Source organism: Magnolia sinica, chromosome 1, assembly GCF_029962835.1.
Source record: "Magnolia sinica isolate HGM2019 chromosome 1, MsV1, whole genome shotgun sequence".
In the NCBI taxonomy this organism is placed as follows: domain Eukaryota; kingdom Viridiplantae; phylum Streptophyta; class Magnoliopsida; order Magnoliales; family Magnoliaceae; genus Magnolia; species Magnolia sinica.
In genome coordinates, this window is record NC_080573.1 from 4176369 (window position 1) to 4191817 (window position 15449).

At 38.3% G+C, this 15449-nt stretch overlaps 1 protein-coding gene across 3 annotated transcripts in view; it reads left to right on the forward strand.

Annotated features, from left to right (window-relative positions):
* LOC131237161 (uncharacterized) overlaps nucleotides 1–14618 on the forward strand; it is an 18895-nt gene extending 4277 nt beyond the window's left edge. The window contains exons 1-5 of one of the 3 annotated variants that reach the window (XM_058234838.1): nucleotides 3799–3838; nucleotides 3920–7069; nucleotides 8848–8949; nucleotides 9071–9248; nucleotides 13430–14246. In XM_058234838.1, coding sequence (XP_058090821.1) covers nucleotides 3933–7069; nucleotides 8848–8949; nucleotides 9071–9248; nucleotides 13430–13636 — 3624 coding nt within the window. In that variant the 5' untranslated portion in view covers nucleotides 3799–3838; nucleotides 3920–3932 and the 3' untranslated portion in view covers nucleotides 13637–14246. Of the gene's footprint in view, nucleotides 1–3798; nucleotides 7070–8847; nucleotides 8950–9070; nucleotides 9249–13429; nucleotides 14247–14344 lie in introns of those variants that run through there. The other 2 variants (XM_058234844.1, XM_058234832.1) reach the window with 2 other exon arrangements.
* The last annotated feature ends 831 nt before the right edge of the window (nucleotides 14619–15449 follow it).

A 15449-nucleotide genomic window follows, 5' to 3' on the forward strand; every position in this document is an offset into this window, starting at 1 on the left:
AAGCTTTGTGTTTTCTTTTCTTCATGTGATTTGAAGCATAGTCCATGTGATTTGGAGCTTGGGTGTGGTGTGATTTGAAGAATAGTCTAAGTGATTTGGAGCTTGGGTGTGGTGTGATTTCATTCCCTATTCAACGGAGGTGTGATGCTTCCATTTATTATCTTCATTCTCTCTTCTTTTCTATCTAAAAGATGTATTTTTTCCAAAAACTTCATCTTTCTTCTTCCATTCCTATCCAAAACCATCCAAATCATATCTTCTTCAGTTTTTCATCATCCAACTTCAACCCCAACCGAAATCAAGTATTGAGGACCCCAAAATCCTAACCAACAATCCACACGTGTGACTGTACAACCACACGTGCAAGCCCCTAGGCTGACCGTACAAACAATCCCTCAATCCCTTGATTTCTCCTAGCTTCCCCCATTAAAACCCTTTGATTCCCCATCCCTAACTCTACATATAAACCATAACCCTAGAGTCTCTAATTCTCTAATTTTCCCAAATTCCCAAACCCTTAATCTCTAATTTCCTTAATTGCCTCAAAATCCCTAACTTGCCTTCATCCAAAACCTTAATTCCCCTTTACCGATACCTGACTCCATCAATCCCCTTAACCAATTCACCAAATCTAGCCCTAATTTCATCTTTTTCCCAAATTCTAAAAAACCCTAATTCCAAAGTCCCCAATTCCCGTGAACCCTAATTTTTCAAATTTCATATTTTTCCATTCCTAACCCTAATCATAGAACTACAAGTCAGTCCATTGAGTGTGGAACGTGCCTATACTAAATTGGGAGTTCTATCCTTCATCGGGCCTAGTTTTAATTAATTTATGTGATTTCTTAGCATGCGAGTATGTGATTATGTTAAATCAGATTTTATTTCCTAATGTTTACTCTTAATTACGTGGTGAGTTAGCATTGTTTGTTAATTGAATTATTTTATGAACTCTTTCATAATCTCCATATTGCATGCTAGCATTAAATCATGTATCCTGCATCAAATCATGTGTCCTGCATCAGATTTGGTATTAGAGATAGGTTTAGCATGCGATTTTTGTGTTGCACTTAGGATAGAGTCATATTTATGGTAGAATTTACATCTAGGCTGTTAGAACCTATAGAATTTATATTCATATTGCTGAATTGTTTCTTAGTTTGGAATGCCCCATTGCTGAATTTTCAGTTTGTAGTTCTCAGATTACTTGCTTGCTGAATTTTCAGCTTGGCAGATTGCCATCTTGCTGAATTTTCAGCGTAGTATTTTATCGGTCAGATTGCCATCTTGCCGAATTTTCAGCGTAGTATTTTATCGGTCAATGGCTTGCTGAATTTTAGGATTAGTGTCCCTAGCATGTCTAACTAAATTTCTATATTGGTTTTGTCTTTGTCATAACATTACCCTTAGATTTAGGTTTTCCCCTAAAAGTTACCTTGTGTATGCTCACTTGTTTTGGACGTGGTTTTGGTCTACATCTCACTATGAATCTAGAATAGATTGCTGATGCCCTTAACGCTATTAACCACCGTCTGACGGCCATTGAAGCAAATAATAGGACCATCGCGACTCAATTGACCGCGACCAATGCACATATCAATCAGCTTGAAGTCTCCCTTTAGACGAACCCTGACACTGAGGAAGATGTCTAATCACAAGCCGGGGATCAATTTGAAGGAGTTGAGATTGTGCCACTTGCAATTGTTAGCTGCACCTTAAGCCAAATTGTAGAAATTGATGATTGGCACAAAAATTCAATTTTCCACACTTATGCCAAGGGTGGTGGCAAAAATGTAAGGTGATAGTGTCTTTAAACTGCAATATATATATATATATATATATATATATATATATATATATATATATATATATATCTGAAAGGTAAAACTGCTAGGGATTGAACCCTTGATCGCTTGGTTATGACCTTGGTGGGGACCTCCCCCTGTGTGTTTATGTGCTCCAACTTCGATCTCAGGATTCTCTCCGCACTGGAGCTCTCCCACTTGATTAGTGAGATTGCCCACCGTGTGCGTGAATTGATCTACTTGTTTTGTGAGCGCGCAGATCAATTGGGTTACTTGCACAAAATCTTCCTGTGTCACCTCCTTTGAAGCGATTGGGAGATATGATGAGTAAAAAAAATTCCAAAGATGACCTGCTCTGATACCAAAATGTTGCAACTTGATCCCTCAAAAAAGAAATGGAGATGTGCATTTAGAGTTTTATGTGATCGTCCTGTACTGCTCAAAGTGAAAGGGAAATTATACAAGATAACTATACGATCAACTATGATTTATGGGACACAATGTTGGGCAGTTAAAGAATAACATGTTCATACAATGAGTGTAACTAAAATGAGGATGTTGAGATGGATGAGTGACAAGATGAGATAGAATTAGAAATGAATGTATTTGGGGGAACTTAGGAGTAGCACCAATAGTAATAAGATGAGGAAAGTAGACTTAGATGGTTTGGTCATGTGCAAGGGAGACCAAGAACCACACTGGTTAGGAGTGAGTTGGTACAACATAAGGCTCTAAAATGGCAAGGGAAAGGCCCAAAAGGATGTGCATGGAGGTAGTAAGAAAAGACTTGATGAACTATGGTCTAGTTGAAGGTCTGGCCGCTTCATAGAGTGGAATAGCAGAGCATGATTCATGTAGCCAACCCCAATTAATTAGAATAAGGCTTAGATGGTGATGATGATGATTTATCTTGGACCAGTGTCACTGATATAATGGCCTCCCCTTGTCATTAGTTAAAATCCATGAATTAATTCAAGTGATTAGAGTTTCATTTCATTGAAGTTAACATATCACCCTCATCATCATCAAGGTTGTCAAAATCGTTATCGTATTGTAAATCATAATAAGGGTTGAATCATATCGAATCGCAAGTTGTATCGTAAATTGTAAGATTTTTTTAGTAATTTTCTTAAAACACGAAAAAAAAAGAAAGTAAAACTCTATCAATCATCCTTTTGCCATCAATATGCACCAAGTAATACCATGTCATGATAATGTTAAAGGATTCGTATCTTTCCTTTTTTTCCTTTCAATAAATATCCCTTAAAAACATACAAGGATCCTTTAATAATTTATGTTCTTGTTACCTTCTTGAATGTAGAATCACGTTGGAAAAGCAACATTTGATACTATAGACCGAAGAAAAAGAAGTTTTTATTTCTAAAAATCATTCCATAATATATATAAGTCAACATTATCGTAAGCATCCACAAAAACATTCCAGATAAGTCATACATCAATTTGGTGTTTTGACCATTTAAGAAGTAAGAAATCATAAAAACAAGCTCCATGATTTAAAGTTGAAGAGTATATATATCATTTAATGTCTTATAAAGAACAAATAAAATAATTTACCTTTTTTAAACAATTCTTAAAGCCCCTACCAATTTAAAAACATAAAATGAAAGCCAAGTGAAGCTTAAAATAGAAGAAAGCAAGTATAATTTGAAATGTAAATTGGGATTTGAATCATAAATTGTAGCATTCAAATTATAGAATTGTAGGATTCATATAAAAAAGGGATTCGAGGTGAGATTCAAATCGTTTTGCTTAAGATTTGACTCAAATCGTATATTGTAAATTGAAAATTGTAGGATTTTGACAACATTAATCACCATCACCATCATCATGATCATCATCTTAGGGCTAGTTGGATTCATGGCAATGCATTTTCACAAGGAAACTTGATTACTTGTTGTGTATCAATGATTTTCCTTTTCATTTCAAACTAGCTTTGGCTTTCATTCAAGTCTGCCATTCTTGTTTGTTTCAGGCACATCATTTTCAGATGATTGAGCAAGTACCCATCCAATGTACAGTGGAAATCATTGACCTACCTCTTCTTTTTAAGTAGGATTTAAAGTATTTTGACTATAGTTGCATTTTGTTCCCAGATCTCATCAATAGATGGATATTCTATCAGCATTCCCATCTACAATGCTACGAGGGATCGACCAGCGATGCAATGGTTTTGGTTCTAAATGTGCGTCACGATATTCTGCAGTTGGTGATATATCAAGGTCCAAAGCTTTGACACAGTCACAAAATAAAGCTTCACCACATGTCAAATCCAAAGAGAATTTACAATGTACTGGGCCCTCCCAGCAGGCTTATGATGGCATGAATGAGTCTTCGAGGTCTTTGGGCTTAGATGCTTCTGGCGTGAACAGTTTGGCTGCCCCAGTCACAGATTCCCCCATTGCAGAGAAACCTGTAAAGAATATCGCAAAGAAGAAATACAGAAAGAGGAAGGCTAAGTCAACCAAAAAGAGTATAGATGATGCTGTCATTCAAGGAGTTGCCGAAGTGGCTAGTCAAACCTGTCCTGTTGCTGAGACTGGTTCCACTGTGATCGCACCGAATGTTTATGTTGAAGATATTGCACCAGTATCTTACCAGTCACCTAAGGAGATTGGGAATTTCAATGATTCTAACATTAATACAAACTGTAACAGAACACTCACAACCTCTAGTTCAGAATTTTGTTTGGAAACTGCTGATACGTCATGCTTCGCTATTAGTAATGAAGCAAACTGCACAGGGGTTGAAAGGGGTTTTTCATCTCTTGAGGAATCAGCCTCCAAAGATCCTAATGTTGATGAGTCCAGCGATACAAGGTATACAAGTAAGGCTGATGAAAAGATAGAGTTAGTTCCAGCTTCTGCAGTTGTTGAATCTGTCTCTTGCTGTGAACCCACAGTCAAGTGTTTGAATGAAGCGAATAACCGTGATGGCCAATTGTTTTCTAAATTCTCTTCTGGTAAAAACTCAAATCTCGATAGGGGTCAGACCCAGTGTGATATTTTGGATAGTGGCCAAGGCAACACTAGCATCTCTGGTAGAGGTTCAAGTGAAGTCATCCATGGATTGAAAGGATTGAATACTGATATGAAGGAAATCATTTCAGACCAAGGAGAGGTACTTTCTCTTGGGTATATATCAGAAGATAATCCACGTGAGTTGGGAATGTTAGGGGGTGCTCGAGAATCTGTCAACGGTGGCAGTGCTGACAGAATCAAATCCAGCAGCCATTGTTCCAGCATCAGTGATGTTCATGCAGTTACAACAGGTACAAAGGTTGAACATCGTAGGAAGCTATCTCAAAGTTCAAATGACACAGTACACATGTCTAGTCGAGGGAACAACCCTAGCCAAACTGGGAAGGACAACAGTCAGTTTATCTGGAAGAAGAATCAGAAAAGTATCAGAGATTTACGAAGTCATGGGGCAAAACGATCAAATCCTGTCCATGTGCAGATGGATGTTGGCACACATGAAGTGAAGCATAATCCTTGTTCAACTGATCCACTGCTACCCTCTCCTGTAATTTCCTCTACCAGGCCGAATTCCTTAACCAGAAAAGTCAAGGAGTTCGTGAACAATGAGAAAGGAATGTATGGAACTCATCCTCATGTACTGGTTGAATCTCTCCAATGGGTTGCTCAGCAAAGGTTCCATGGCGGTAATAGTCAATATGTTTCACAATCACATCAAGACGACATCATGGGAAATAAGGACTGGGGAAAGTGTAAAGAGAAGCCAAATCAGTTACCCAAACCTGAAAACATCTACCATTTCAAAAAGGGATCCTGGGCTAATAAAGGGAACTTATATAAGCTGCGAAATAAAGCATATCTTTCACAGAAGGAACCCTCGGAAGTTTCGACAAAACCATGTCTTTATAAAAGTACTGACAACAATGACGTTGAATGCTTACCTTCAGATCCAGCTCGTTCTTCTCTCGTGCAGGTAAATGTGCCACACAGAAGAATATCATCTGGTCCATCAGATCAAGCCCCATTTCATGAAGTCCAAACACATACCTGGATGAAGATTCCAAGGACTGAACATGTTCTGGTTGGGTCTTTGCATGCTTCCTTAGGAAACAGGGAAAGGAGACCTGCATGCCTAGAGATTGAACTTGCGTATGAGGATAGTGTCAGGCAAGATTTTGCTTCTAGAGCTAGCATACAGAAGTGGATACCTGTTGGGAGGAAACATTCTTGGATTGTGAAAGGCAATGGAGTTGTTGATGCAAAAGATCTCAAGGATAAACCAATTTCATATTATGGGAAAGCAGAAATGCGTCAAGAAGGGTACAGAAATTCTGCTTGTGGGCCGGCTTCTTCATTTGATTGTGGCCTTGCATCCTTAACCTCAAATCTGGAAGACCCAACAACTAATAAAACACTTACTGTGCTTCAAATTGAGAGTGAAATAACACAGTTTGACAAACCTAGCACCGCAGAAGGAAATTACAAAGAACAGAGTAGAAGGGAGTATGTTGCATCTGATTCTGAACTGAAGAACATACCTCTATTGTACATTGGGTCACAGATGGCAGTGGAAGCTCTGAATGAAGCTTACAGATTGCAAATGGCATCTGAATGCGTTCAGCTGGCAACAGGCTGTCCTCTTGCTGAGTTTGAGAGACTGCTCCATTCTGCTTCTCCAGTTATTTGTCCTGCATATGTTCTGCAACATTGTGAAGAATGCTCAGGGAATCAGCTTTCTTTTAATAATTCCCTTTGCAAACACCAAATTCCTAATATTCCTTTAGGCACTGTTTGGAATTGGTATGAGAAACCAGGGAGCTATGGTTTGGAAGTGAAGGCAGAGGATTCTGAAAATTTAAAGGGACTGGATGCTGATGGGATTTCATTCCATGCTCATTTTGTTCCGTTCCTCTCAGCGGTGCAGTTATTTAGCCATCTGCGTGATTCAAAATGCCATAGGACAGAAAAACTTGGCTCTGAAGTGCCAGAAAAGGGAGAAGATGAACAGCGTTTGTCTCTGACTAAGACTTGTACAAATATACCATGCTCACAAGCGACCAACATCAATCCTTGCAATGCAGAGAAAACAAAATTTTCAGTACCTGCTGACTTGGTGGAGAACTCGTTGAAGTCATCCAACTCATTGGGATCTGATGCTAATGACTCTTCTGATTTGTCTTCTGTATTTTCGTCCCGGGATGATATTGAGCTGGTATTTGAATTTTTTGAGTACGAGCAGCCTCAACAGCGGAAGCCACTGTATGAAAAGTAAGTAACTGGGTAATCATAATTTCTTTTATTTTCTTTTCTCACCATAATTATTGCAGTTTTTTTTTTTTTTTTTTTCTTTTTTCTTTTTTAATGATGAGATTTTTTATTATGAAAGCAAAACAAAACATGGCAGTAATGGACAATATGATAAGTGACCCTCTTGTCACACCACTACTAGCCATCGAATCACAAGCAGAATAAGCAAAAACAAAATAAGGCCCAGAAATCCCACACTAGGCGACTGGCGACCCATCTGACAACTGCTTTCTAAATTGTCAACCAACAGCACTGCCAAAGAGCACGCTTAGAACTCCTACGTCACCATTGTGTATTTGACGAGCATACCAAGATCCTCCAATGGAACTAAAAATATTCTTTTATTTATTTCCTTCTGCAGTAACCGAAATATTCTGAGGAAAACCATCTTCCACCAAATCTCCTTAAAAATAAAAAATAAAAAAAATAAATCCAAATTTGATTATTCAAAACAATCTCCTCCTCCTGCACATAACTGATAACACACATGTTGGGGAAAGCCATGTTGCATTTTAAAAAATAAATTATCCAGCATTAAAAATTTATTAGCTGCAGCCAACCAAGCAAATGCTTGAACTCTGGGAGGCATGGAGACTCTCACACACAAGTGCACGGAAACCAACCATCCACCCTCAGATTCACCATATTGACCAACAATCATGTTCCTCCACTGAGCATCTGGCTATGAGAATGCATATAGTTGTAAGCAGCCCCATTTGTACCTTTCCAGATGGTCGCTGCGCATCAGCAACCTCGTTCTCTTAGTTCAATTGAAGGTTGCAAAAGGGTTTAGGTCAATACGAATTATGGTTAAGAGTATGAAGTGGCATTGCACTAGCATGCTAAAACAGTGTGCTTTTCATCCTAAGGGTGCATTTCGATACTCACTTGAACCGAATTGCTATGTAATCAAAATCATTATAGAGGAAGTGACCAAAGTGCGAGTGCCACCACTTCTATTTACAATGACAGCCAAATGCCTAATTGCAAAGCAATGCATTTCAAATTGGACTTGAAATGGTAATCATCGCAATTTTTGGAGTAGTCCTTTACTGTGAATGGAGTGGGTCTAGCCCAGTCATGGACTCCTTATTGAATTGACATTGCTATTTGGTTTGACTGAACATCAGCCTACATATGAAGTTGGTTAGTTGCAGATTATATTCTGACCTGCTCATCAATTTGGAGTGACTTGATGAGAGAGTTACAATATGAACTTTAGTTACAATTTAAGTCTGTAAAACATTGAAAACAAATCCAGTTGTTTTCTGACAAGTCTAATAACTCTAGTTAATGTTTTATCATGCATTCCTTTCTTCATTTTGATGGTCTGTTCTGCTACTGAATTGGAAGATGTTTGCCAATCTCCTTTAGAGGCACTAGCACCATGAATGGTCAAGTATTTCTCTTAATTGAGCAGAACTAATTTTCTAGTTCCGAGTCTGTTCCTTGGGCTTTCTTATTTGTTTCTTTGTTTCTATGTTTCTTCTTCTTCTTCTTCCTCTTCTTATTATTATTATTATTATATAGCTTTGGGTTGAGTGATGAGACATTCACCAGCATATTTTGTAAGGGTTTGATACCTGTAAATATAGCTTGCCTAACAGAAAGAAAAACAACAGGAAAATCATATTCCCATGACTATGATGCAGAAGATATCTTTATTTTATGACATACTATCGAGTACTTTCTATATTGCTGACCTGATTTTTTTTTTTTTTAAATCCGATGAACTGCAGAATAATGGATCTCATTAAGACTGGCAATTCCAATCATCAAGTATTTGGTGATCCCTCCAAACTAAAATGCATGAATCTGCATGATCTACACCCTGCATCTTGGTGAGTAACAATCAATCTGTTCATGGGCTAATTGCTCTTTCATAAGACACCTCTGTTAAGGCATGTCAATTCAGAGTTTGATTTATATATTCTTGTAAAACCTTCGTTGCTGGAATTTCAGGTATTCAGTAGCTTGGTATCCCATATATCGAATACCTGAAGGCAATTTCCGAGCTTCTTTCTTGACTTACCATTCACTGGGCCATTTGGTTCAAAGATGCATCTCAAGTGATTCTGTTGAGGCAAATTCCTTTTGTATTGTCTCTCCTGTGCTGGGATTGCAGAGCTATAATGCACAGGTAATGTTCTTCTCAAAATCCATGCTGGAATTATTAAATTCTCAAAATCTGTGTTCAGTTTTGATATTTGAAGACTTAAATGACATGATTAGTAGGAAAACAGAATAATTGGAATGGGAACCCTTCATCATATTGTGCTATTAACCACAAGAAAACTGACTTTCTTCCTATAAAATTCAATACAAATGGTTCATCTTTTTTTGCAGTGGCCTGTGGGTGTTCTCTGAGGGCCTGTTTGGATTCACTAAATGTAAATTGAGGAAGTGCCTTTTCTGTGGAAACAATGTTTCCGTTTGTTTGTTTTTTTTTTTTTTTGTAAACTTACTGGAAATGAAATTTCCATTTCTTAGAAAATGCTTCTTTTTCATTTTCCTGCCCCTACTTAAAAAATGTAATTTCCAAGAGTTTGAGGAAAAGCGAGGAACCGATCCATCTCTATACAAGGTGCCCCACATGTTAGTTACATGTGCTACTGTCCATCTTCAAGTGCCCCACGTGCCCCCATCTATCTTCAAGCTCCCTAGACATGCAATTTCTCACATTGCCAAGGTGCCACGTGTCACTGTCCATCTTAAAGCGCCACGCATCTGCCACCACCCATTTCACATTACCAATGTGCATATGCCATTGTGACAGCGTGCAACATATGGCACACATGCCATTGTTCATCACTAAAGGCTCCAAATATGCCACATATCAACGTCCCATATGTGGAACATGTTAGCAAGTCGGATTGGGTAGACAGATTGCTATAAACTGAATCATGGATCATGCTGTCTGTAAGACATTAAATGCCCCTAGCACTGTTTAAATTAATACTCCCAAGGGGTTCCCATAAGCTTGCTTTGAGGATAATTAAGCCTAGTCTGGTGACTGTTGCTGAACAACAGTTGCAAAACCGATGAGCAACTCAAACACCTTAATGAACCAGCTAAACATAGAGAGGATGATAATAGAAAGGAAAAGGAGAAAAAGAGGCTTAGAGAGGTTGTTGTTGGATGCAAAATGCCTGTCCCAGGCCCTGTATATATATAGAGCTCAGATGGGTGTTGCAAGGGGCCTGAGAGGTTACCTGTCTGTTGGAAGGAGTCATTTTAATGTCTCTTCAGAACTAGAGGGGCATTTTGGCAATCTATCCTTATTGTTCAACACCCCACCACATCACCGTATTAAACGAACTTTGTAACTGCCACCTGAGAACTGCCATATAAAATGCAAAATGCGGCAGTCTCCCTACAATGTGCTGACCGCTGCATGTGTTGGTGTGCAAATGGTGATTTGAACCCATGGTTTTAAGACTTGGAAAAGTCCGATATGACTTGCCTGAGTTGACTCAGATTTGGTACTACCTGATCCAGTTCGATACCATGAGTCACCCCCCCAAGTCAGCTCTGACTTGGGTGAGACGGGCCAATTCAGCCCCGACTTGGGCGAGTTGAGATCCGACTTAGGGCTGGACGTGTCGGTCCGAGTCTCTGGGTCTTTTAATCACGAACGCAAGGCAAAATCCAAAATCTGCTCTTCCAGCACTATTTCCTTTTTGTGATCAATATTTTTATTATCTTCTCAGAAAAAAAAAAAAAAAAATTCATTTTCTAAGGTTTTGAAATTAGGTCCGTTATTTTGAAATTCAACCCCCAAAATCTTTACTATTTTGAAAATTTCCAACACACCGTGCCACTGACCATTTTCAAGTGCCTAAACGTGCCACACGTGCCAATCTGCCATTGTCCATCTTCAAGCGCCCCATATATGCCAATGTCCCACATGTGCCCTATTTGCCACATGTGACAATGCAACACGCGCCACAATCCCATCTTCAATGCTACACATGCGCCACCTTCCATTTTCAAGTAAAATTTCCTTCTAAAGTTCCTTTTTGCTAAACAACATATTTGAAAATTGAGAGTTCCGAGGAAAATCTCTCAAGAAAATTTCGTTGAAAAACAATCAGGGCCTATTTGGATTAAGGGAAAGTATGGGAAATGAAAGTGTTTCCCATGAAACTCACTTTTTGTTGTTTGGTAAGCTTTTCTTTGTAAAAAATTGTGGGAAATACCATTTCCCACTTTCTATCTTTGTAGAAAAATAAATGAACTTATTTTCCCACTTTCACCCTTAAGAAATGCATTTTCCCATGGTGGAAGGAAAATGGGTTTCTTAAGAGTTAAAGCCCAAATGCACTTGTTATCCATGTTCAAATCACCTCACATGTGCCATATGTGCCAAATGAGATAATGTCCATCTTCAATCATGCCCCACACATGCCACTATGCCACATGTGCTGCCATCCATCTTATCTTATGCCCCACGTGTAAAGAGTCCCCAATGTGCTAATGTGCCATATATGTCACCATCCATCTTCTCTTGCCCCCCACGTGTTATTGTGTCACATGTACCACCGTTAATCTTACTTGTGCCTCACATGTGCAAAGCACCCCACATGCACCAATGTGCCCCACGTGCAATTGTCCATCTTTAGTTATCCAAATATGCCACGTGCCAATGGTGCTAATGTGTAGAAGTGTCATCATCTAGCCTTAGTGGCAACATGTCAAATGTGCCAATGTATGTCTTGTGCCACATGTGCCACTGTACAACTTCAAACACCTCACATGTACCACACGTGCCACAATTCAGCTTCAAGTGCCCACATATGCCGTGTATGCCACATGTGTCACTATTCATCTCTAAGCATCCCACATGCGCCGCATGTGCCACATGTGCTAATCTGGCACGTACTAGTGACTACTTAAAATCTTTTCAAGAAAAGATTTTGTTTTGCCGAACATCAAACTTGAAAATAGATTCTAAATTTCTACAAAAATCTTGTTAAAAAACAAACTAAGGAAAACAATATTTCCTTTTCCACAATTTCTATTTCCAAGAAACACTATTTCCTTTCTCATGCTTTTCATGAATCCAAACAGGCCCTCGGAGGAAACAACTTTTCCTTTCCCACAATTTCTTGAAAATGGCATTTCCCAGAAACGTGATTTCTTCTATTTTTGTTGTTTCCACCCCCCCCCTCCCTATGTTTAAACAGGCCCCGAGAGTTCTAAAATACAAAATGCTAGAAGTTGTTGATGTTATTTCCCCCCTAGAATTGGCGGTTCCACCTTAGTAAGGACGGTTCGATAATGTTAAGTTTTTCATATAGTGCTTTTGACCATCCTGGTAGTGACAAAATTATCCTTTGTGGGAGTTATGCTATTTTTGGCGGTGGAAATATCATTTGTCTTAAAAAATGAGCACTAAGAGAGGACAACAGTCCACATTCAATCTACACGTTGCCCATGGGATGAGCAGCTTGGATCTCACATGTCTGCAATGTTGCATGTGAATGCAGACTGTGAGAGTCCCAAGTATAATTTGAATCGTAAATTGTAGGATTCAAATCATAGAATCAGATTAAAGGGATTCAAGATGGGATTCAAATTGTTTTGCTTAAGATTCGACTCAAATAGTAAATTGTAATTGTAGGAAACACGTATGATTGAACTCACGTTGCATGTATGATTCAGATTTTTTATTTTTATTTTTCGTTTTTTAAGAAAATCATAAAAAATCTTACAATTTAAGATACAATTTGCATTACGATAATGATTTTGACAATATTGATGCTTAGGTTAGATTCTTAGTTTGACTATATATGCAAGTTGTTTAGATTATGTCGGTTGTGTTTGGCCTGAGAAATTGTAATGTGTTGTCAGGGAATTAGGAATAGGAAAAGGAAAACTGGTGTGGGTTTGAAGATTAGGCATTCTTTTTTCTACTTTTTTGGTGAACTTCTTTGTGAGAGAGAGAGCATAACCGTAATTCGACCCCATAAAGAATATTTATGAAATGCCTGAAACACAACAAAGAAAACCAAACACACGGATGAGACCCTGTCCAAAAAAAACTAATTCTCAAAAGGATCACAGCCCTAGCAAACTTCTAGCGCGCGCGCGCCTGCACACACACACACAGACACACAAAATAGAGTTTCTTGCATAACCCTAATTTGACCCCATTAAGAATATTTATACTCCAAACATGGAAATACCCGAAATACCATATATATATATATATATATATATATATATATATATATATATATATATATATATATCATGAATAGATCTCTTGCAAAGACATTGAAATGAGTTGGTGCATCTGATGTTTCTCGGCATTTGTAGGGTGAGTGCTGGTTTTATCCAAAAAAGCCTGCCGATTCTTCATCTAAAGGATTCATGCCCTTCGACACCACTGAAATTCTCAAGGAACGGTTGAGAACTCTTGAGGAAACTGCATCACTATTCGCCAGAGGCTGCGTTTACAAAGACAATGTCAAAGTTGCTAACCACCAACCGGATTACGAGTTTTTTGTATCACGGAAACAGTGATGTTTTGTTGCTGCTTGTGCATCCGTCTTTCTTGATGTAAAGGCCATTTGGTATCCCCTTGTTGGACCTGCAGATGAATTTGCGAACGCGGGTTCTTTTTACTACTGTAAAATATGTACAAGGCAAGTCAACAGGCGTTGATGCATCGACAGACATTTCATCACCTATTTGTACATTTGGAGAAACGAACAGGTTTTGTGAATAGCAGGAGATGAAGACATCATCATATTCAGTATTCTTAGGATGAAGAGCACAGATGGATTTAGTTTTCTTTTGATAATCATGTAAAAAGAGTAGTTGGATAGCTGCAAAAGCATACCAGAAATCAGTTAGATACTTGTTGTAGTAGCAAGAATAGCAGTATCCTCGCATCTTTAGCTTTTACCTCTTTGTATTGTACTTACCTCTGTTATACTAACTCTGTATATTCTGTTTTCATATTCTTGTCAATATTGCCAATGTATGATGATGTGTTTTCTCAATCTTATCCCTTCATTTATTATCATTTGAAATGTTACCAATGTATTCTCTCCCTCTTGTCAATACTACTTTGTATGATGTGGATGTTGAAATGCTAAGGAGCTCTAGTCATGCGTATGCTGTTTTCTCACTCTTGTGAATACTGATATGTATATTGAAATGTGAAGGCGCTTGAACTGAAACAATCCTATTTTGTCTACTACCTTTGCCATTACAATGTTCTTGTAGGAGTGGAGACAGGAGAACGGAATATCTTGGGAAGGAGAAAAGGAGATTGAAAAGTTCTATGAATGAGAAGTTCTTGAGTGCTAGTGCTCCTAGTTGCATCGGTCCATTTCGACAGTTCAATTGATCAATCCAGTCAGTCTATTAAGTTGTGGACACATTTCATGGACTACCATGCAAAAATCACACTGATCAAATGACCTAATTCATTCTTGATATAATGCCCCCATAGATCTTAAAGTGCTCCCATGAAGCAAAAATGATGTAATGCCCCCAAAGAGCACCAATGCTACATTAATACTGACCATATCACACACAGACACAATCTCTATCGCTCTCCATCAAGCTAGAGCATAGGCATCAAACATGCATAACTTAACAATCATGTGAAGATGAGTAGAGTCATTGAAAACCAACAACTCTTTCCTTATTCATGGATAAAATCCAATTCAATGCACTTCATCCTCTCATCCTCTCAACTTGAATCATGTGAAGATAAGTAGAGTTATGGAAACCAACTCTCCTTATCCATGGATAAAATCCACTTCAATACGCTTCATCCTCTCATCCTCTCATGGAAGGTAAAACATATTAAAAAACAAGTTGAACCATGTGAAGATGAGTAATGGAAACGAACAGCTCTCCTTATGCATGGATAAAATCCACTTCAATATGCTTCGGCCTTTCATCATCTCATGGAAGTTAAGGCATGGAAACAAACAACTTGAATCATGTGAAGATGAGCAGAGCCATGGAAACCAACAACTCTCTCCTAATGCATGAATAAAATCCACTTCAATACGCTTCATCCTCTCATGGAATGTAAAGCATATTAAAAAAAAAAAACTTGAATCATGTGAAGACGAGTAGAGTAATGGAAACGAACAAGTCTCCTTATGCATGGATAAAATCCACTTAAATATGCTTCGTCCTCTCATCATCTCATGGAAGGTGGATCATGTGAAGATGAGCAAAGTCATGGAAACCAACAACTCTCTCCTTATGCATGAATAAAATCCACTTCAATACGTGGTGGGCTGAAAGTTTTTGTGGCTCAGATTCCTAGCAGATGTAATATATTAAAAATTACACGTGGCCATTATGGTAT